The 21,237-nt window shown below is 43.4% G+C and overlaps 1 protein-coding gene across 1 annotated transcript in view; it reads left to right on the top strand.

The window, feature by feature from the left end:
- FGFR3 (fibroblast growth factor receptor 3) overlaps positions 1 to 21,237 on the top strand; it is a 56,139-nt gene that overhangs the window by 13,410 nt on the left and 21,492 nt on the right. The window contains 3 exon segments of the mRNA XM_030450673.1: positions 7,679 to 7,942; positions 12,164 to 12,217; positions 18,011 to 18,180. Coding sequence (XP_030306533.1) covers positions 7,679 to 7,942; positions 12,164 to 12,217; positions 18,011 to 18,180 — 488 coding nt within the window.

Genomic DNA, 21,237 nt, shown 5'->3' with positions numbered 1-21,237 from the left:
CCTCCACTGACTTTGGTTTGGAATGGTTGCTTACTTGCTGCAATGATGAGTATTTTTGGGGCTTTCTCAGGCATGAGAAGCAAGGATGTGAAAATATCAGGTGTTTTGTGATAGGATCTCTGTCCACATCAAGCTGGGATGCCCCTGCTGTGCTCTATGAAAGCTGGGGCCAAGTTGGCCACCGTTCTTCAGAGGCAACAAGAGGCAGACAATGACCAGAAGGACAATGACCCCATCAGCAAGGTCTGTTCTGCTCCACTTAGGATCAACCCAACCAATGTCCCATCACTGCCTTGAGTAGGTGCTTGAGGTGCTTCAGCACCAGTCAGGAGCTCTCATAGGGCACAGGGTCCATTAGGGACCATTGATGAGGCAGTAGAGGACATTTCATGCAAGTTCCTTTATTTCTGTTTAGGGAAGAAAAAAAAAAAAAACTGAACTGTGCAATAAGTAGATGCGGGTGGTGGTTGCTTCACTCTGTTGTGTTTTGAGTGGGGAACCAAGTGTCTGATAACAGAGTCTGGCCAGATTTTGAGGAAAAGCCCATCACTGCCTGTTCCTTTAAGCCAGCAAAGCCCCAGCTGAAGGCTGTCTTCGGGACAGGCTCTGCACTCTCAGTAAACCAAAGCTTTATGTCTTTTTGGTTTTGCATTCCCATTCTTGGTAGGTGTAGCCAGGAGACCCCTTTGATTTGTTAACTGGGTTGGTTGGGTTGTTGGTTTTTTTTTTGACTTCTCAGGGCTTTCCAAGTGCCACAGGGAAATCCTCCTGGCCAAAGTCTTTTTGTAACTGTTTTTGCTTTGTGGTGATTTATTTCTTCTTCTAACTCTCAGCATCTGAATTGGTTGATTTGAGAAAACAGTCCATTAAAAGGAGGATACTGTAGAGTCCTGATGAATCCTGTTTTCTACTTGGCCGGTGGAACAGAAAGCTAATTGCTAGTAGTAAATCCATTCAAAGGAGAGCTGGAGGGAGGGAGAAAAGCTAATATTCCTCCTTGAATGCCATTTAATCTCTGAAACCTTTCATGCAGATGTAAATTAGGATTTGCACAACAGAGTCAACAGTTGCTCCGTAGATAAGGCAGATTTGCAACATCTGCTTTTCCATTTGAGAAGATCTTCCAAAGTCTGGGGGAGCCAAGCTAAACACTGGAGATTTTTTTTTTTCTTTTTCTTCCATAATCTCTTGTTTATGAAGAAAGCTGCATGTGACAGAATTTAGTTTGGTTATCATTCTACTAATTCTCTAGGAAAAGAAGTTTGCTTTCCTGCTAACAGAGATCTAAAACCTCCCCACTGGCTGGTGGTACAGTGCAGTGCCCTTGTTAACATCTTGGGAGGAAATGTTCTCTGGTAACAATTGCATTTTCTGCTGGGGTGGTAATACAGTGTAACAGTTTACCTTGTATTATAATTAGGAAAGCTGTTCTAAGCTTTTCCAGGAGTACTGTCATACCCCACCATCCCCAGCAAAAACGTGCAAGAGGTGAAAGATAAAGTGGCACCTTCAAATGATGGAGGCAAACCCTTTTTAGGTGAGGTTTCCTAAGAGCACTTTTCTCCATTGTGATTTAGGCTGCTATGGAAGATTTTTTCATTTTTGCTGAGGTTTGAGCTCCATTGACCAGAGGAGATAACCCACTTAGCACCACTTTGATAAATGATACTGCTTCAGAAAAGCATCCCATACTGCTGTGATTGTCTTCCCAGGACAGCTGCATCCTGACACTGGGATATGTGCTCCAAGAGGGAGCTTGGCCTTGAGTGGGGAAAAAAAAAGGGGGAAGAGAAAAGATAGGTTCTATATTTTATATATATATATATATATATAGCCTATATGTAATAACATACAGAATATAATACACATAAAATGTGTAATATTATGCACATATATGTTTATGTAGCTATATATAAATAAAATTAATAAAATTAATACTATATGTGTAACACACATACAACTTATTGTGTGCATGAGATTTTGCTGTGCCAGGCCGGTGGTGTGCCCTTAGGAGCAGCAGGGCTGTGGCCAGGAAGGGATGCTTCATCACTGACATTCCCATGGCTGCTGTAGGAAGGGGAGGAAGGTTTGCTTGGGTAAAGCACTGCCAGAAATACATATATAAAAAATACCCCAGCAGCTCCTCACTGTGCTGTGAGGGAATGTGGTGACTTCAAGTGAGCTCCATCTGCTGCAGGCCACTCCCTTGATTTTTATCTGCCCTGACAAGGCAGGTACTTGGGTGAAGAGGCAATCCCACGATCTTATCTGCACACCTCTCCCTGCTGGGTGCAGGGCCTGGGGCTGCCTTGGTGGTTTTCAGTATTCCCTTGGGGCCTGTCTGCTTTTCTGGGGAGATGGAAGGAGCAGGGACATGGCAGGGTGCTCTTGGGGATGTGGCACTACGGCTGCTTGTCATCCCTTGTCACTCATCCCTTGTCACTCCTCCTGGCTGCTGTTTAAGGCAAGTCCCAGATAAACAGTGTTCAGCAAGAAAAGTGTTTTATTTGCTTGATGGGCAATGAGATTTGCTCTTCCCAGTGCACAAGTCCTGAGGTGAGGTGGGGAGCAGCCCCATCCCACAAGCAGTGACACAAGTCTGAGGTAGGGGGTAAGTAACACTATTGACACCCTATAAACTGGGCGAGACACTTAATTTAGTGTCAACTAAGGGTGAGCCCATGTGGAGGACACAGTGCTGCTCTGAGACTTGAGATCAGGTCCTTGCTCATCCCACCAGTGCTGTAGGTTTCTGTATCCCCCCAGCAGTGATTGTGATTCCCGTAGGAATGGGATATACCAAGCTTGATAGGAGAAAGCCCTGGCATGGTTGTAGTCCTGTGATCCTGTAATATACCCTGTCACAGGTGATTTGGTGCAATAAAATACATAGAACAAGAAACATTTTCGAATTAATGAGAGGGGAGACACGCATGGAGTGCTGCTAGCTTTCTGCTTGTTGATGTACATCTTGTACAGCTTGAAAAGGAGAAAGTAATCCACTTGGGAATGAGCTTCTTATTCCATTCTACCCTGGACTGGGACGTAATCTCAAAAAGCCTTTATGGGATTGCCAGGCTTCAAGGTGGGATGAGGATTATCTTGGTGGTATTACTGGAGGTCGTTTGCCTCAAGCCCTCTGTGATGGGACTCCTGGTGGGGTTTTGGTCAGATGATGTGACTTGGCTGCAGAATGCTTGCTGAAGGAGGATGTTGATGATAATGGGGGAGGTATGCATCCTCCTGAGCAGTCCCTAGGGATGCTTACAGATGATCTGATGTTTGGAAAAGCTGTCAGAAGCTGTTCCCAAGGAAAAACACAGGTGAAGAGAAACAGTTGGATGGAGTGTCTTGAAGCCAGGACCCAGCACCCTGTGAGGTGGCAGAGGGACCGAGGGCTCTCCTACCCCACCAGTCCACCCACAGGCACCATGGCCTTTGACACTCAGGAGCAGCCCCCATGGTTTCTGCCACAGCACCTGGAAACAGTCCCTGACACCAAGGAGGGCTCCAGCCAGGCTCTAGGTTGACTTGAAGTTTTTTTGGGGGCCATAAGCAGCCCAAGAATACCCAGCATCCTCTACCTCTTCATCCTTTTGTGCCTGAAAAATAACAAGCTGCATATCCTCTTGCAGTTCTTGAGAACTGTCTGCATTAAAACTGAAATAAAGTATTTCCAGGCTCATCCAGAAACAAGAATTGATGTCTAAGAAGAGCAGACATCTGATGGAAATACACTTGAGCAGCTGGAGCTGTGAACCCCACAGAAAGTGAATTATTGCTGGGATGAGCCAAGCAGCTACAGAGATGAAGTATCATGTCCTTATAAGTGAATATATTTTAAAACATTTTAGCATTGCTGTGCCAGTTGCTTCTCATTTTGGAAGGTGCTTACCAACTGGCTGCTGCCTTTTTGCTCCCATGAACAGCTTAAAAAAGCCTCTTTCTCTGTAGCATGTTTGCTGTGAGCAGCACTGATGGTGCTGCAAGTGCTGATCTCCATCAGAAGCATCTCTTGGTGGTTCTTGAGTCATTTCTACCTTGGCTAAAGTAATAAATGGCTGAATTTTGCTCATATCTTGGGAGCCCACAACCAAGATTTCCTCCTTGTCTCTAAGAACCCATTAAAGCTGGAAACTCATTCATCCCTGCTCTGCTGGCAAGTGCCAGAGCAGGCTCCTGTAACTCCCCAGTATTTTATACCTATGTCTACTGTGGCTCTTGAAATGATGATTTTAATGTCCATTTGATCCCAAATGGGAGTTCCCTTTGGGAGAACTGCAGGGCACCTTTGTAACCTCACTTGCAGTAGAAACACATCAGGAAGGTTTTAAAGGATGCTTTGAAGAGCTCTTTGCCAGCAGCAAGGATGGTTTTGTTAGGACCCAGGACTGTGATCCAGGAGATTTGTGTTTATTGCCCCAGGAAATGTGAAAACCTTCCTCCTCACAGGGCTGCTTTGCAGTGGGAAGTTTTCTGACTGCCTTACTCCAAGGTGTGTGACCAGATGGACGAGACAGACATGTTAGGAGAGCTTGGTACCTGCTCCCCTGTGCTCCTTATGATTTTGAAGTGGGAGATGCAGGATGAAGGTGATGGCCAAACCCTCACCTAGGTCCCCAGAAGGGCTCAACCCAGCTGCCTTAAACCAGCAAATAAAATATCATGCAGCAAGTTATACACAGTGTTCTGGTGTTCTGTTCATGCAGTGTGGTTGGAGAGGTAGAATTCTTCAAGTCCATCTGATGGCTGGATGCTTGTCCTCAGGAAGGGCAACTTCATGTCTCCCTCCATGTCTTGATGGGGAAGGGACTGTCCTTGCTGAGAAGGTGTTGGAAACAGGAGGCAATTGCATCTGGAAGGTGGGAAGGAGGTTCTAGGTTCTGGGCTCTGGGTACCCAGCAGGAGATGTGTGTTTTCATTTGCTGCTTTGAACTCCATCTGTTCTTAGCAAGGAATGTAGACTGTCAGATTTATCATTACATTTGAAAGCTGTGCAAGGAATAACAACAGGAAAATTCCCCTCTTCAAGGTTGCAGTGGGGCAAAGTGCTTAAGCAGTTAAGTGCACACTGAGTACTTTGTGGAGGTATCTAATTTGGGGCCTGTTTATATTTTTAAGACATGAGCATGAAACTGAAATACGAAAAACAGATTAAAGAAGTGAGATGAAGACTGTTAGTAATACTCTTTTAATTTACCCCTCTGTCTTCCCAGGTACTGTTCCCAGTCAGTAGGAATAAGTCACTAGGACTGAAGTTTACCTTTAACAGGTATCAGGATACCTGCTGGGAACTGGGTGGGGAGATTGAGGGAAAAAGAAGTGCCAAAATAACAATGTCAGAAACAAGAGACCATGCTTCATTTTCACAGAAGAAGCTGCAGACCCCAGTTGTTCTGCTCCGAGTCTGAGTGAATTTCAGCATTCCCTAATTCTGTTTTATAAAAGGTGGTTTTTTGCTTTGTCATTAACCCAAGTTCATTATGGCTTTCAGAAAAGAGTGATTTCCTTTTAAATACCTAAACAGTAGGGTCTGGGTTGTGCTTAGTCTGAGCTTGTTCCTGTTTGGTAGATTTAGTATATAAAAGCCAAAATATACAAGTCTTGATCATTTGGAAAACAGCTTGGGTAAAACTGTAGTTTGGATGGAGGAATTTTGCAGCTGCATGGGGTTTGTTTTCCAGCAGATTAAATTAGTTAAAGCTACCATCAGAATCAACAAAGTGTACCCAGTCCTGCTCTACCAGCTTTTCAGTTAAAAGCCAAAGTTGGTAGCAGTGTAAAAATCCTTACAGTCTAGAGGAAGGAAGAAAAAGCCCTGAAGGAAACACTTAACCCAGAATATTGCTCAGCCATGTTTTCCCCAAGGATATATCTCAGGTGGGAAGAGACTGTGAGTGAACACTTAATGTAGCAACAGGTGCTGGTCTGATAAGGAGATGCTGGAGGTCTGTCTTCTTTTTAATTTATTTTTTTTTTCCCAAAAGTCTATGCTTTCAGGGAAAATAATAAAATAATTTCATTAAAAGAAAAAACAATATCCTAACATTTGCCTTTCTGAATACCACAACATTCTGGCCGAAGTCTAAAATATTTAAGTTGGAATTGCTGCAAGGGTGTCACAGGAAAGGCTCTTGGTAACCCAGATGAGTGTGGGCTTTGCCTCCTGTGAGATGATACCTCCCATGACAAACCACATTTCCAGGCCTCAAGGATTCTTCATTTCTACCCTACAATGCTATTGACAGAACCATTTTTATATGTTCTAATTTTCACCAAAATGAAAACTTCCATGATGAGAATAACAATACATATTTCTCTTACAACCTGCTCCAACTTTTTCACTTAATGGCAAAAGAGCAGCTTGAAGCCAGTGCCATTTCCTCAGGTATTCAGAGCTCCTGTAATTAACAGGTTTCATAGTCAACTTGTAATTATGAATAGGTTTAAACTGCAAAGTTAGGATCTCTATCCATATCTAAATACTAGTGGAGCTCAGCTAAAGCCAGCTGGGTTTGGGTCATGGGATTAAGTTCAGACTGACCTGTTTTGAATTAACTTTTTACTTGTTAATTATATAATAATTGCACCAAAGTGCCTTTGCTGTGGAGAAGGATCCTTCATGATACATACTGTACAAAATCCGAGAAGGCTTTTTTACCTGGTGGAATGTACAGTCTCAGAGCAATTTTAATCCAGGAGATCAGGAAAAATGCCAAGTGAAGATGTTGGTTATCAAAGTCAAGGTTGGGAGAATGGTAGCCTGGCTGTTGATCTAGCTGGATTGAGGGCAGCTATAGGAGGCTGATTCTTATTTATTAAACTGGTGTAAAGGGTGAACAAACCATTCAATGTCAAAAGTGAGTATATAGGTCACTAAAGTGAACCTGAGAACCATCACATGGAAGAACCACACTTTGTACATGCTCCACAGTCCTCCATGCAGAGACTTCTGAGCTTCAGTGTTTCCTTGCTTCATTATCTTATGGTTAAAACAAACTTCTCCAGCCAGTGACAGGGTTTCACTAGTGAAACAATCTGTTGCAGCTGTAGATAGACCAAAGAAACAGGGATCTCAGCTTGTTTGATCTTCAGGTCTGAACTTCTTTGCTGCATGAGCTAGTGATGACTTTGTTTGCTTTAGCTATTGCAGTCTCTGTCTTCTGTCCCTTGTCCCCGATTTCTTTCAGCCCACAGAAGGTGCCTTTGGGCCACCCAGAGTCACTTGGGTGCTGGGTTTATCCCTGTTTCTCCTCCTGGTGTCCCTTCCTTGCTGGGTCTCTCAGAGGTTGTGGACAGACAGGCAGGAATAGAAAAATCAAGATGCAGTGACTGAACTGTGAACTTTGGAGCACATACTTAATTCTGCCAGATCACCCACCCACACAATGTTGGTGTTGCAGTGATTATTCATAGAGGTCTGAGCTGATGCAGCTGGTGGGGTGGCTGTGTTTTGGTCACTACAGGGTTGGAGCAGCCCTTGTAGTTCAGTCAGAGACCTGACTTTCTGCATTACTACCTGCCTGGGGCAGGCAAGGCTCATATCTGGCAAGGATGAGCTCTAGACACATGGAAGCGTCAGCAGGGCAAATAAAAGACAGGTTTCTTTCTGAAATGCTCTTTCATTCTGTAACACTTGCTCTTATTTATTAATTTCCATTCCTTTCTCCCTTTGCAGAATACTTGAGGAGTGAGACCGCCTTTCTGGAAGAGTTGGTGTTTGGAAGTGGAGATACCATTGAACTTTCCTGTAACACCCAAGGCTCTTCTGTGTCTGTTTTCTGGTTTAAAGACGGTATTGGGATTGCACCTACCAACAGAACTCATATTGGACAAAAACTGTTGAAGATAATCAATGTATCCTATGATGACTCAGGGCTGTACAGTTGCAAGCCAAGGCATTCCAATGAAGTCCTGGGAAATTTTACAGTCAGAGTTACAGGTACGTGTAGAAATATAGCACTCTCAGTGCTTTTTTTTCAATACTTTTTAAATTTTTGCACCTTCATGTGTCCAGCACTGCTGATGCTTTATAGTGTTTATTCATACTTGGTAGGTCTCTACAGAAACAACCCAACTGAAGAAAGCTTGCATGTTCCTACAAAATTATAAAGTTTGATGTTAGTACTGAGAGAGACTTAGAAATGCTGCTAGTCAGATAGATTAACACTCAAATAGATGCAATGCTACATGTGCCTTTTAAATCTTTTGAGAGTAAGTGAACTGCAGCTCAAGGAAGTTAAGTGACTTCTTCCACTGTATGTGACAAATCAGTGGTAAAATTGATGAAAAATCTGGGGGTCCTGAAAACTGTTTCCCTCTTGTAGCTGATAAATCTCTTCATCTCTATTATGAGTTACTGGTTTATTTCTGAAGTAGCTTGTGTATCTCAAATATGTGCTTCATCAAAGGTACCATTTGGATTCATATATTGCAAACAAGTGCTGTGTTAGCAAAGCACATGCTGTCATTTGCTTGGCCATATTTTCTATGATTAGGACAGCAGGACAGAACAGCTACAAGCTGTCCAAGCCTGGATCCCTAAACAGTACCAGAAAAATCTGTTGTTCCCAGATAGCAAACAGCTAACACTAGAATCATCTCCATGATGATCCTACTGGTAGATGGATACTCATCACTGTGAGCAGGTAGAAAACCACTTGATCATACAAGATTAAAAGCTTGAATTTTCAGAAGAATTAACCTCTTCTGGATTTAATGTTTTGGAAACTTCCCTTTGCCTTGGTTGGAAACTTCCCTTTGGTTGGAGGTTTTCCAAGCACCCCCAAACTGCAGGCCCTTGCCTGCAGAAGATGAGTTGCCTCAGAAAGTAAGGGGCTCTGTCTGAAAACCAAATGCAGAGTTGTTTGTGACTGTAAATCACATCCACTCCATAAAGAGCTTTCTCGTGCCAGAAATAGGATTTTGTCTAAGTGAGAGACTCAAACCATCGTGAGAATAAAAGCTCATTTCAGCAAGCCTGCACCAACATCTGCTTTTCATTGACAGTTACTGGAGATTGCTGTGAATGCTTCAAGGTCATATCAAGTAAATGGTTAAAGAAGTATTTGGCCCTTGAAAGGTTTTCTTTAACTAGGTACGATTATTGGAACTATCCAAGGAACTGCAGGTTGTTAAAAACTTTATATTCTTTTTTTTTTTTTTTTTTTTAAGTGACATTAAAATACTTTTGAGTTCAAGGGGCAGCAGGGAGGCAGAAGAGGGCAGCTGGTTACACACTCAAATGAAACAGCTGCCAGCCCCAAAAGTTTGTAAAGTGAGAAATTGTTTTTAATAGTGGAGGGGCTGATAATCCTCTGCTTTTAAAACGTTTAAGCCCCTGTGTTTTTCCCCTTTGCTAATAATAGCTAATAACAGCTTAAGAACAAGCGAGTAACCTGAACCTGCTTTCTGACAGCATTATGAGGCTTTGATTCTATTAGCCCACTGTCATTACCACCGAAGTGCTGGGAATGTGGGAGTCTCTGTTTTAGCTGTCAGCAGCCCTTGTTTCAAACTTTGAAGCCCTGCTTTATGTGGCAATAGTGGCGCCTCTCATATGCTCAGATATTTCTTCATAATTAGTATTGATTGCTCAGCATGGCACTGCAGAGATGAGATTGTTACTGGAGATTTGTGGTTTGTGTTCCCACTTCTTAAAGGTAATGCCAGCGATTAGCTTGGGGTTTTTGTCAGGTGCTTATATCCGTATCTGATGGCTGGGGCTGGAGTTGTTCTCTGTGTTAAATGGTTTGAAATCTGTACTAACAAAGCTGGAATTGCTTCAATCTGGAACTGTAAGTGAGCAAAACTAGGCTGGGTATATTCAGAATAGCTGATACATACTTAAGTCCCATTTCAAGAGGTGCTCCCAGATCCTGCATACCAGGATTTTCTTTCATGGGGTCATGAGTTTTGAGTCTGCAAAAGTTAGGCTCTGGGTGTGCAGTGAGGTGCTGATGGTACAGCAAGGAGGTGCTGGAGCTAGTATTTCAGGGTTGAAAACCAGGTTGATTAATAGCAGGGTTTGAGGCCTTTACAGACATGGGCTTGAGTGTTTTGCTAGTTTATAAAAAGAAACGTACTGTCCTCTTAAAACCTGAGCACTTGAAGAGGATCACAAATAGAGGCTGCATGCCCAAACTGATCTCCAGCCAGCCCTGTTGGCAGAAGCTTCATTTCTGCAACCATTCCACACACAGAGCAGCCTTTGGATTTAGTGGCCCTGTGACAAGCAGACTGAAGGCTGGTACAAGCAGAAAGAGCTTTCACAACTCCCAAAACTAGAGCTCTTCAAAACAGGTTACTAAAAAAATGAAGTCTTTTTCCTATCATAATTAAAACCTTTTTTCAGAATAGCATCTGGCAGTTCCTAATGGTGCCAATAGGTATCAGCTTCTGAAAAGGATTACTGTTTTGGTAAATTGTTAACAAATAGCTTACAAATTTTTAGTCACCTTTTGAAAAAGGCAGTGTTTTAGAAACCTGAATAGGATAGTAGCTCTGAACATGGGATATTCAGTCTTAAAAACCTGAGCTGCATCCTTCACCTGAAACACAAGCAAGGTCAAAAAGATTCTTCCCTCAGTCTTTTGGAAGTGTTTTTGAATTGGTTGAAAAATTGATTCTGCTCCTCTGGTTCACTGGAAACCAGAAATAAACTATAATCATATGAAAATACATGAGCAACCAAATCTGAGACTGCAGTGCTGAGAATGTGCTGGTTTCTCTGTGGATGCTGGTGGGTATTTGGCTCAGTTCCTGCCCTCGCCGGGACTTGAGTGAACCTGCTGGTTCAGCCGAAACACCTCAACATTCACTTCGCTTTCAGTAAACCCCATGGCATTTCCCTAGTTCTGCTGCCAGCAGGACCTCAGCTGTGGATTTTTAGGTAGATATGTGCTTGAAGTCTTCCTGAGACACTGCCAAAGAGAAGGTGAAAAGCGTGATGCACCACTGCAATCTAAAGCAGGGAGATGATTCCCGCGTTACTTCTTTCTCTAGGTTGTGAATATGCCTGGAAAGTACTTCCAGATTCTGCAGAGAAGTAACATTTGTTGTTACCTTTTCCTTGCCTTTTTTGGATTTGTCATTGTTCACTTTTTAATTTTTACCTCCATGCTTTCTATCACTGTGTGGGCCAGAGAATGGCAGAAAACTCAAGTGCATCTTGAAGTGAAGGAGGTTCTGCCTGACTTGGGCTCAATTAGTGCTTTACATTTCTGGCCACATGTTGAACACTCATAAAATTTCCCTTTTCTGGTGTTTAAAGCCAAGTTCTTATACCACTGTCTCAGACTATAAAGGCTGCTGAGTTGTTAGCATTTTGCCTTTATTTTAAAGAGAAATTCCTGGAGATTATGTAAAGTCAGTGATGCTAAGTCTTCCAGACACTGAATTGTACTAAACTGTGTGAACTAAATTAAATATTAGGCCCCTGTTTTATCATGGGATTTACGTTTACAGTAGTAATTTGTTGGAGGGGGAAAGAGGCTGAGACTTCATCGTGGACAGCTTGGAGAGGGCGAGATGCTAAACCACATTAAGATAAACAACTCAGGAAGTTCTGGAGAGATACAGATGGAAAATTCCTGCCTGTTAAAACCTGTATTCAGTTACAGCTTTGAGGTGCCTCTATAGGAGGAACGTAAGCAAAGGGAACTGATTCATGGAGTAGCCATCAAAACGTCTGTCATGAGAGAGGTTTGATTGCAAGGGGAAGTTTTAAAAGCTTTGGTCTGAGTGGTTTTCCAAGGACTTAACAAGGGAAGATGTGGCAGAGGTGTATTGAGTTAAAAGAAAAATGCAGGGAAAGTGAATTAGAAACACTGACCTATCATTTTGAGAGTGGAAGTAAAAATCTTCAGAGTGAATGCTCTCAGGGGAGGGGAAAAGTGAGGGAGAACTTGTTCTGCAAAAAGAAACTTCCCCTTCATACTGGCAAACTTGTGGCACCTCTCTGCTTGTTCAGAAAGCTTTTGGCTGGTTCTCTCTGTCCCAGCAGTATGGGAGGGGTGGGCTGGTGGAGCTGCAGGGAAGGATGACCCATCACTGGGATGTCCTCACTTTCTGGAGCCCACCATGGCACTAACAGCCTTGCCCAATGTGGTGTCTAAGCATGCTGTCTTCTTTTGGCTTCACTTCTTTCTTCTTCTCCTCCTAGATTCCCCTTCATCGGGTGACGATGAAGATGATGATGATGAGTCAGAAGATACAGGTAACTGCTTTTTCTGGGATACAGGGGCTTTTTCTTTCGAAGAGATGTGTCTTCCAAGCAGAGCAGGTCATCCGGATGTTTGCCTGGTCAGACAGTTCTTTCTCCATGTTTAGATCAGTGATCTTAGGATGGTACTGTGATGATGTTTATCCAAAAATTCAGAAACAGTTGCCAGAGCAGTATCTCTGCTGTAATACTATACAGCAGGGTGATCTTTTAAAAAAGTTTTGAGACTGTATTCTGCAAGTCTGACTTGGTGAGCTAGAGTTAGAAATTCTTGAATGTCCAGATAAACCCACTCTATTGTTGGGGTTTGTTTCTTTTTTACTACACTGATGTTAGACCAGTTTCACACCATTGCAAACATTAGCCTGTTCTAGCAGGTTTGATTGTCCTCCTCATCAGCTTCTTGACTGGAGGCAGAGCATAAAATTCACACTAGCCAAGGGCCAAGTTTATTGATGCTGTAAGCAGCAGCAACCCCTTTGGCTTTCCTGGCTTTTCCTTTCACTTACGGGCAGGAGAGCCCCAGGACAGAGCCCCTCAGTGCTTTTACACTGGATTTCTTTCAGTCCCGGTGCTTGTTTCTTTAAGTGCAATAGCATTAATCAGGATCATTACATGCTTCAGAGGTGTTAGTGTTGTATTTTATTAAGCTCTTTATATTTCTGCAAAGTGAGCTGCCTGTGTGTATGTGTTTTTAATAAATAAATGTCTTGCATTTGAGCTCCCAATCAGCTATGTACATTGGCAGAAGTTCAACAGGACTGGAAAATTTCTCCTGCCCATAGCATTGGATATGCAGGACTCTTTAAAACAGGTCTCCCAGTGTAATAAGCCTATACCACTGTGTCGTGCAGTATGTGGACAGTAATGGTGAGTTACAGGGCCAGGTGACCCATCAGCAGCAGTTAGTGGTTTTCTGGTAGCTTCTAATTAAGGGCCAGCTCCTGCAAGGTGATGAGGTTTTTTGCAGAGATGCCCAGGACTCCTAAAGCCTATCTGAGGCCTAAGGGAGGGTCATGTTTAGTCAGGATTTGTTCTTCCTGCAAAGCAGCTTCTGATGAGCACAATTAATCGTCCTGTTCTCTTTTAATGTGGTTTGTCATAAACTTGCATCTCTTAGCAACAGGTATCACAAAACATCAGCTGGTTTATGGTACAGAAAGACACATTTTTCTTCACTGAAAAGGAAAACATATATTTCACCACATATATTTATAGCCTCTATTCTGGGTCTTCATGACTTCAAGGCTGCCTCTTTTTTTAGACCCGAAGGTAACCGCTGGCTTTGCTTAAAGGTCTTGTTACAAAAAGTTGGATTCTCTTCTAATTTAAAAAGGGTTGATGAGCTTAACATGCCAGCACAGTGAAACTTCATGGTGTGTTGTGATGTGGATGTGCTGTATTTTGCTTTGCTTGACGTCAAACCCTCCAGTTAACCTTCATAGATCTTCTTTTGAGCCTGGGGAGCGTCATTAACTGGCACCACTGCCACTGGGTTATTTAGAGGGAGATAGTCCATCCAGGACAGCCTCATTGCTTGTTGCCATATTGCATATCACTGACTGAAAACCTTGTCTCATAGACCCTTTTGATGTTATGTGAGTTTTCTGGCATACTTGTGTTCTTCAAGAGAGATTCGTAGAGGAGAGCTTGGAGAGCTCATTCTAATAGCATCATGAGTTCAGAGGCAATCTTGTTAGTTTTGGGGGTTTGACTCCAAAATTGCTGAGTAATGGGAGCTGGAAATAAAAAAAAAATTTAAAAAAAGCAAGAGAATGAGAGGAAATTGCCTTAAATTAAATAAATATTTGGAGCAAAACCCCTTGGAGAGCACAGAAACAGGCCCTGCACAAGGAGTGTCCTGCTCTGCTTACCCTCTTTTAAGCATCCCGTCCAAAGGGTAGTACAGAAATGGGGCATCCCTTAGGGACTGGCAGCAGAAAAGAAGAAAGAGAAGCTTCAGCAGCTTCAGCTCTAAGCCCGTTTGTTGCAGCTTTGCCACAAGCCACGATCCGCCCTTGCAAAAAGAGACTTCCCAATACCTCTGATCTCTACAGCTGTTTTTCCTGGCCCTAAAACAAAAACAAAACTCCCTTTTCACACACTGCTCTTCTGCCCCACTGCTCCCTACCCCTCTGTATCTGTTTATTTAGAGCCCCCACTGTGTAGCCCCAGCACCTTCAAAGAGCCCCTATAATCTCCAATTAAATCTGGCTGTGTACTTGGAGGTGTCAGCTGGGGAAATTACACAATTAGGGTTGATTCTGTCTGCTGCAGAATTTTGTGGCAGCTCCTAATTGCTAAATGAGCACTTGGCTGTATTAATTATTCCAAGTATTGCTCTTGGTTTTTTTTAATTGGTCATTCCAGTTGGATGGGTGGCCGTTGTCTTCGATGAACAAAACGGACCATCAGGCTTAGTGTTTGATGATGGGAAAGGGCTGGTGATAATGTTTGTGGCTGTCTTTTTTTCTTTCTTTCTTTTTTTTCTTTTTCTTTTTTTTTTTTTTTTACACCACATACCGTATTGTGGCTCATAATTAATTCAGAGAGAGAGCAGCTCTAGAAATGTAGAAATTTTTGCTGTCTTTCATCCTTCTTACTCCCAGAAACTCCTTACTCCCAAAACTCTCTGGAGCTTTTCAAGCTTTGCTTGAAAAGAAGAGTAAGCCATTTTCAAGTAACATTTTCAGACCCTTAGAAAGTGGTAATGAAAGGACTCTGGCAGCACAGCAAACCAAAAGCAGTGATGTTTTGTTCACTACTCCTGCAAGTGAGAACAAAGACACCATTTTCCATGTGTTGACACTTCCTTCCAGTTGGACTTGGGAGCGATGCTCTGGTTGTTTGAATCTTGGCACGTTAATCCAGGGGTGCCCAGACCTGGTGAGCCCCAGATTGCATGGAAGAATACTAAAATGGAGAAGAAACTCTCAGAGAAGAGTCTGTGTCTAATTGCTAGAGGAAGGAGGGGATCCAGTCTTCGCTCTATATGGAGAGTATCCCTGCCTGGAAGTTTTCCTAGGCCCCATCTTGCTCCTCTTCTGATGTCACATGGCAAAATCCCCCTTGGATTCAGTGGCAAAATTTGCAGCCAGTGGCTCATGGATCTCCTGTAAAATTCAGGCTTATCTTTGTGGTGAGACATTGCCCTGCAACACATGCAGCTGGTGTGGAAGGGGTAAAAGCCCTTCAAAAGCACAATGCAAGGAGAAGGCTAGTCCTGGTGGGACAGTTCTGCAGTCTAGTTACACCCCTGTGCCTGGTTGAGTGTCACCAGCACCATGAAAAGGTGTTTCTTGTAGGCAGATATGTTGATCCAACAACAAACAGCAGTACATTTGGCTGCCCTTCTAGTGAAGGCAAAGGGGGACTTTTCCATCCATGCCTGGCCTTTCCCTGAACTTGCCCTGGTAGTCCTGTTAACCTGTAAATTCCCTGGAACTCTGGGTGCGTTGCCAAAAGGAAGCATTCAACCAGAAAATAGCCCATGCTTCAGAAACCAAGGACCAGATGTCTCCCAACATTTTATCTGCAGCTCCCTCCAGTCTTTCCAACACCACCCCACGTGTTCTCCAAATCCATCTTCTGGTGCTGCCTGGGCTTTTCCCCAGCCTCTGCTTGCTCTCTGCCCCCCTCAATGCATGCAATAGCAGCATCTTCCTTTACTGTCAAGACCTGATTTTGTTCAGGGGTTGCACCCACTCTTCTAACATAATTTTTTAATGTTCCCCCCCTTTCTGGTATAGTTCAACTGTTTTTCTAAGCTCAGATACTGGAATGTAGGTGGTTACATGCTGTCCCACTTCAACCCCTGTTACCGAGTGGGATTTGAAGCCTCTCCTGGATGTACTGTGTGTTCACAGCAAAGAGTGCTGGAGCCAGCATTTTGCAGGAGCATGGGAGTTGTAGGGATTCCTCCTTTTGCTTTGTGCCAGCTATCCTGCTCTGGTGCCAGCCTGGCAAGAAGAGGGCCTTAAGCAGTTTCGTTGTTAAAAAAATGAGGCATATGCAGCGTGGGCAAGCACTAGATCCTTCTGATTCATGGAGCTGACTCTGATAGGAATCACAGCATGTTGTGCAAGGCACTCTGAGGGCAGATGCAAGACAGATTTTGACCCCAGGACAGCATTACTGCAGCCTTTGGCTGCAGAGGTGTGAAAGTGGATGAGGCATACAAGCAATGTACCCAGTGGGGCTGTTTCCAGCAGAGAGCCTCTTCGATGTGACTCCTGACATCCAGTTCCTCATGGCCATATGGGCTTCAAAGGGAACCATGGGGTGAGGGAATCCACACGAAGTGTGTTAGCAGGTGCTAAAAGTCAGGGGGTGCACGGATTGCTTTGGCTGAGCTGTGTGACCTCACCTGTAAAATTGTTGGATCTGAAATGCAGCAGGAACCTGCCTGGGGGACACTGGAGACTTTAGACCACGGTGGGGTCAATACTGACTTACCTAGAATTGCTGTGAAATGGTTCTTGTGGAGCCAAAATATCAGGACTAAGTACATTGAGGAGTGCTGGAAAAAGCAGCTCAGGTGCATCTCGGGGGGATGCAACAAGAGAGGAAACTTTGTACACCCTTGTCAATAAGGGATTTGTACAGTCTTCCTCAGAGTAGTACTGGGTGGTGGTTCTGAGCATTGTCACCACTGTGGAGGAGGCCAGAAGCAGTGCTTTCCTAAAGCTTTGGTGGTCATCTTGTTGTCCCAGGTAGTTCTTGAAGGACCATCACCTTCAGTTTGTCTTGGTCAGAAGTACTCAGGTCTCTGCAGCCACTGGGTTCTCTGTGTCAGTATGTGCTCCTTCCCATCTGGAGGAGATGCCAGTTACATTCCTTGGCCTCTTCTTTGGTATTTTGCAGCCCAAAATGCTCTCTGCCCCCATCTATCTGCCTTTGACCTCAATGCAGAGCACAGAGCTGGGGTGCTGGATGTGCCCCCCAGTGTGGCAGGGGATCTGCCCAACATGCAGCTCTGCAGAGTTTCCTTAAGCAGAAGTAAAAGCTTGGGAGGCTTTTAAAAAAAAACTTTCTTTCTTCCCAGTATAATGAGTTTGCTGCTGCTGCTGCCTTAATTTGGAGCTAATATGTAATGTTTGTAACACAGCCAAGAAACATTGCTGTACTTGAGGCAGACTGTAAAAAGTATCTCATGCTAACACTGGTGTTTTAAAATTATCCCTGTTCAAAGGTAACATGAATATTTAAAACTAAAATCACTTGTACTTAAAGAACATAAACATGATAAACCAGTTTGGCACTGGCTTTTTTTTCCTTTCCTTCCCTTAAGGAGGCTCCACTACATTTGTGCTCACTGAGGAGCAAAATTTTCCAGTGCACTCAGATAGCACTTACTCTCCTCTCCCTTGCTGGCCCATCAACATTTTATTACAGTTCCAACATCTTTCTGCTGTTAATGCTTCTTGGCTACTATTGTCCTGAAGGTACATCTGTATCTTTTTACATGCTGAGGCCAGATTCTTACCCTGATCTGGGATAACTCTCCCTGATGATTTAAAAGCAGCTACTCTAGATTTATACTGGCATTACTGAGACAAGAACCTGGTCATGAACTTTTCATCACCAACCTGAAATGCAAACACCCTGTCTACATCTACAAGAGTCATTTAGCTGGAAAGCATTTCTGTGTCATTTATCTTAACTGCAGCAGGTAGCAATTTAACTGTCACTCCACACATGCCAAAGCTTCTTTAAATGCATCTGCTCACCAGCTGATATCCTCTGCAGCAGAAATGGACCTGTTCAACTTGGTCTTTCCTCTCTTAGGTGTCCCCTTCTGGACCCGGCCAGATAAGATGGAGAAGAAGCTGCTGGCAGTTCCCGCCGCCAACACCGTTCGCTTCCGCTGCCCGGCGGGTGGGAACCCAACTCCTTCCATCTACTGGCTGAAAAATGGCAAGGAGTTCAAGGGAGAGCATAGGATTGGGGGCATCAAGGTAAGGTCTTGATTTGGATCTCTTTTTTTCATCAGGAGTTCTCTACCTACTGCAGAAAATTGTATTTCACAGTGATTAATGTCGGTACATGTAAGAGCAGTGTGGGAACAGGAGTGGCTGTGGAAGCCTTAGCAATTGCTCAACACCAAAGGCTGCTGTCCCTTGGGATTGAAGGCTGACTACCTCTGAATTCATCTGTATTGGTCATTCGGGGTGTAAATAAAAATGAGGCTGGTTTTATGGTTGCGTTGTGGACAGTGATGAGAAAGCGGGAGCAGAAATTTCTGTCCTAATTTCTGGAAATCAGCCCAGTGTGTTGAGGCATATCTAGCCAGAGCTACTCAAAGTTTTCAAGGAAAACCAACTCTACATCATCGTTTGAAGGTGCAGAAAGGACCTCACCAAAGAGCTGGACTGTTGTGCTGGTAGTCATTAACATTTTTGTGGTATAAACCACTGACCCTCGGTCAAGTGTTAGATTCCCTTGTAGCCAGAGTAATAGCATCTGCTCTTTGGGTGCTTTCTTTTCCCTCCCTCCTTTGTACTGTAAGGTGTTCTGGAAAATGCTCGTGTTCATAGATAGAGCTAAGGAATATTAAAACCCACAGCACTCGAATGATTTAATTAGCCAGAACTCTCTGTACTACTGTATATGATAAACTATGGAAGGATTTTAACAGGAAAATAAGCTCTTCTCTGATTCTGCTCTTGCTGATATTACTTTGTCCCCTTGAGGTCACACTCAGACTCTTTTATGGTTTGATCTGGGAAAAATAAAACTGGCAGCCTGGTTTGTTTCAGCCTGCTGTGGTGTGTCCCTGGGCTGCTGCTGAGGAGAGAATGTGGTTTTAGGAAGGCACCTTCATCAGTTCTCTTAATAGCTTTATGCTGCCACATCTGTAGTGCTTTGAAAGGGGGCTAGGCATGCAAAGTGTGCTGGCTCCCAGAAACTAGAAAAGGATTCAAAAAAGTCTTTCTTCCCTGTAGTTTTGGGCTGTTTCTTTCCTGTTAGCTCAGACCTGTTCCTGAAAGAAGCCTTTGAAACTCCCTCCTCAGCCCTGTCACTGATCCAGCCTGAATGAGGCTGAGAACACGCTAAGGTTTGCTTAAAATTAAGGAAGGAAAAGAAGTGGGGAAGCAAATCTGTGGGTAAACAGCCTTACAGCAGATAACATTCACAAGGCACAAGAATCTTTTACTAATTGCAGGCTGTATACAGAGCATCATGAAGTGTTTTCAGGCTTGCGTGCACCATTCAGATGTCTTTTTTTACAAAGCTATGTGACATCAGCTGCATTAAATTATGCTTGCAGAAAATAATCTAAAGCTGAAAGCAGTTCCCCATCTTGCTTCCCAGTGGTTTTAATCTATCCTTGAGTTCAGATTGACAAGTTCTATCCTCTGCAGCATGGTAGTGAGTCCTTGGCATCTCTGGGGGCACCTTCCAGCAACAAGCCGATGGTTAAAGAGCTATTGAAGGCAATGTCAGGCCAATTACAGCAAGATTGGTTTAAGCTCTCTATCTGTCTAGGTGTAATTCTTAGTCCCTTTCTTGGTATAAAGATATCTTTCTGTAATTTTCCTTCCCTTATTTGCTTGCAGTTGCTCTTGAGTCGCAGTTAGATGTACGTAGTATGATGTAAATCTCATCCAGGATAAATATACTGATAGATATCAGCAGAGATTTGAACCAGACAAAGAGATTGAAAACCTGCTCAGTATCTCATGTATTTAAGATACAAATTCCCTGTTACAACTTAACGTCATAACAGGATTAGGCAGCATGAAAAGAATGGGTGAGTTCCAGATCTGGCAGAGTTGGGTTGGCTTACTTCAGCTAGAGGTCTGGTCTTAACCCAGAAATGCTTGAGCTGGTAATGTTGTTGTTTTTTTTTAAACATCAGTTGTGAAGGGTCTGTGGTCAGCAGATGAAAGCTGACTACTCTTCCACTTTTTCCACTTGGAAAGGGCATTGAGGTGGTGTGGGATTGCCAGGTGTAAAGTCTGCAAGAGAGAAGGGTGAAGGTTGAAAGCATGAAGTCCAGGCTAGCCCTGGTTTTATTACAGTTCATCCTTAGCTGGTATGGAAAAGAAATTCATATGACTTATTATAAGAAATTTTCCAAAGAGCATTAATGGTTAAATCCTTGTTGGAATCTCTAATATTGTAAGCCTCTGTGTGTTAAATGACCCTAGAAGGGAAGATTGAGGGGGAGGGGGGATGGAGGATTATCCCTTCCCCAGACCATTGCACTGACTTGCATACCAGTCTGGCAAGCCTGGACTGAAGCTTCAAGTGTGTCTGCAAATGCTTGTTTCACAAGGAGCCAAAAATGACAACACTAAATAAACCAGAAGGATTTCCAGTATCTCACTGACTTGATTAATGCCTGCACTAAGTCACTTCATGTTTCTGGTGTTCTGTCAGGTACAACAACTATCCTAACTTGGGATCATCCCTTTTTATTATCATTTAAATATAGACACCAGGCTCAACGTAAAAAAAAACATCTTGCTGCTTCAAAAAGAGTTTCCAAACAAGTTCTGCCCCATGAGTCTGAGCCCCCTAAGTTCTCCTTTCTGTTCAGAGTCCAAAATCCCCAACACAAACCTGACAAATAGAAGTTCTTTGAAATATCCATGAAAGTATGTCCTAAAGAAAACACCCAGTTTGGACCTGATTTTATAATACAGGTCAGACAAGGGAGGCATCTATGTATCTGGAGCCCCATTTCTTTGGTGTAGCTCCTAAGGGTTCCAGGGGCAAATGCTTTACAATGCTGAAAAGTGAATTAAAAGAACTCCTTAGACACTACTATCAGACAAGTTAGTATGGAAATGAGCCACAGAGCAGCCACACATTTGCATTGTAACTTCCTTGACAGTCTGGTATGTTCAGCTGTGAACTTGGGTTCAGGCTCTCTGTTCTCAGAGCTCCTCTTACCCTGGAACTGCTGTGCTGTTACAGAGATGCACCAAATGGGATGTTGCTTTACAAAAGATGTAATACTGGGTCTTAATTGAGCTCCATCTCTGTTTCCTGGGTGGCAAGAGGGT

Source organism: Calypte anna, chromosome 4B (assembly GCF_003957555.1).
Source record: "Calypte anna isolate BGI_N300 chromosome 4B, bCalAnn1_v1.p, whole genome shotgun sequence".
Taxonomy (NCBI): domain Eukaryota; kingdom Metazoa; phylum Chordata; class Aves; order Apodiformes; family Trochilidae; genus Calypte; species Calypte anna.
This window is presented reverse-complemented; position numbering and strand designations above follow the sequence as displayed.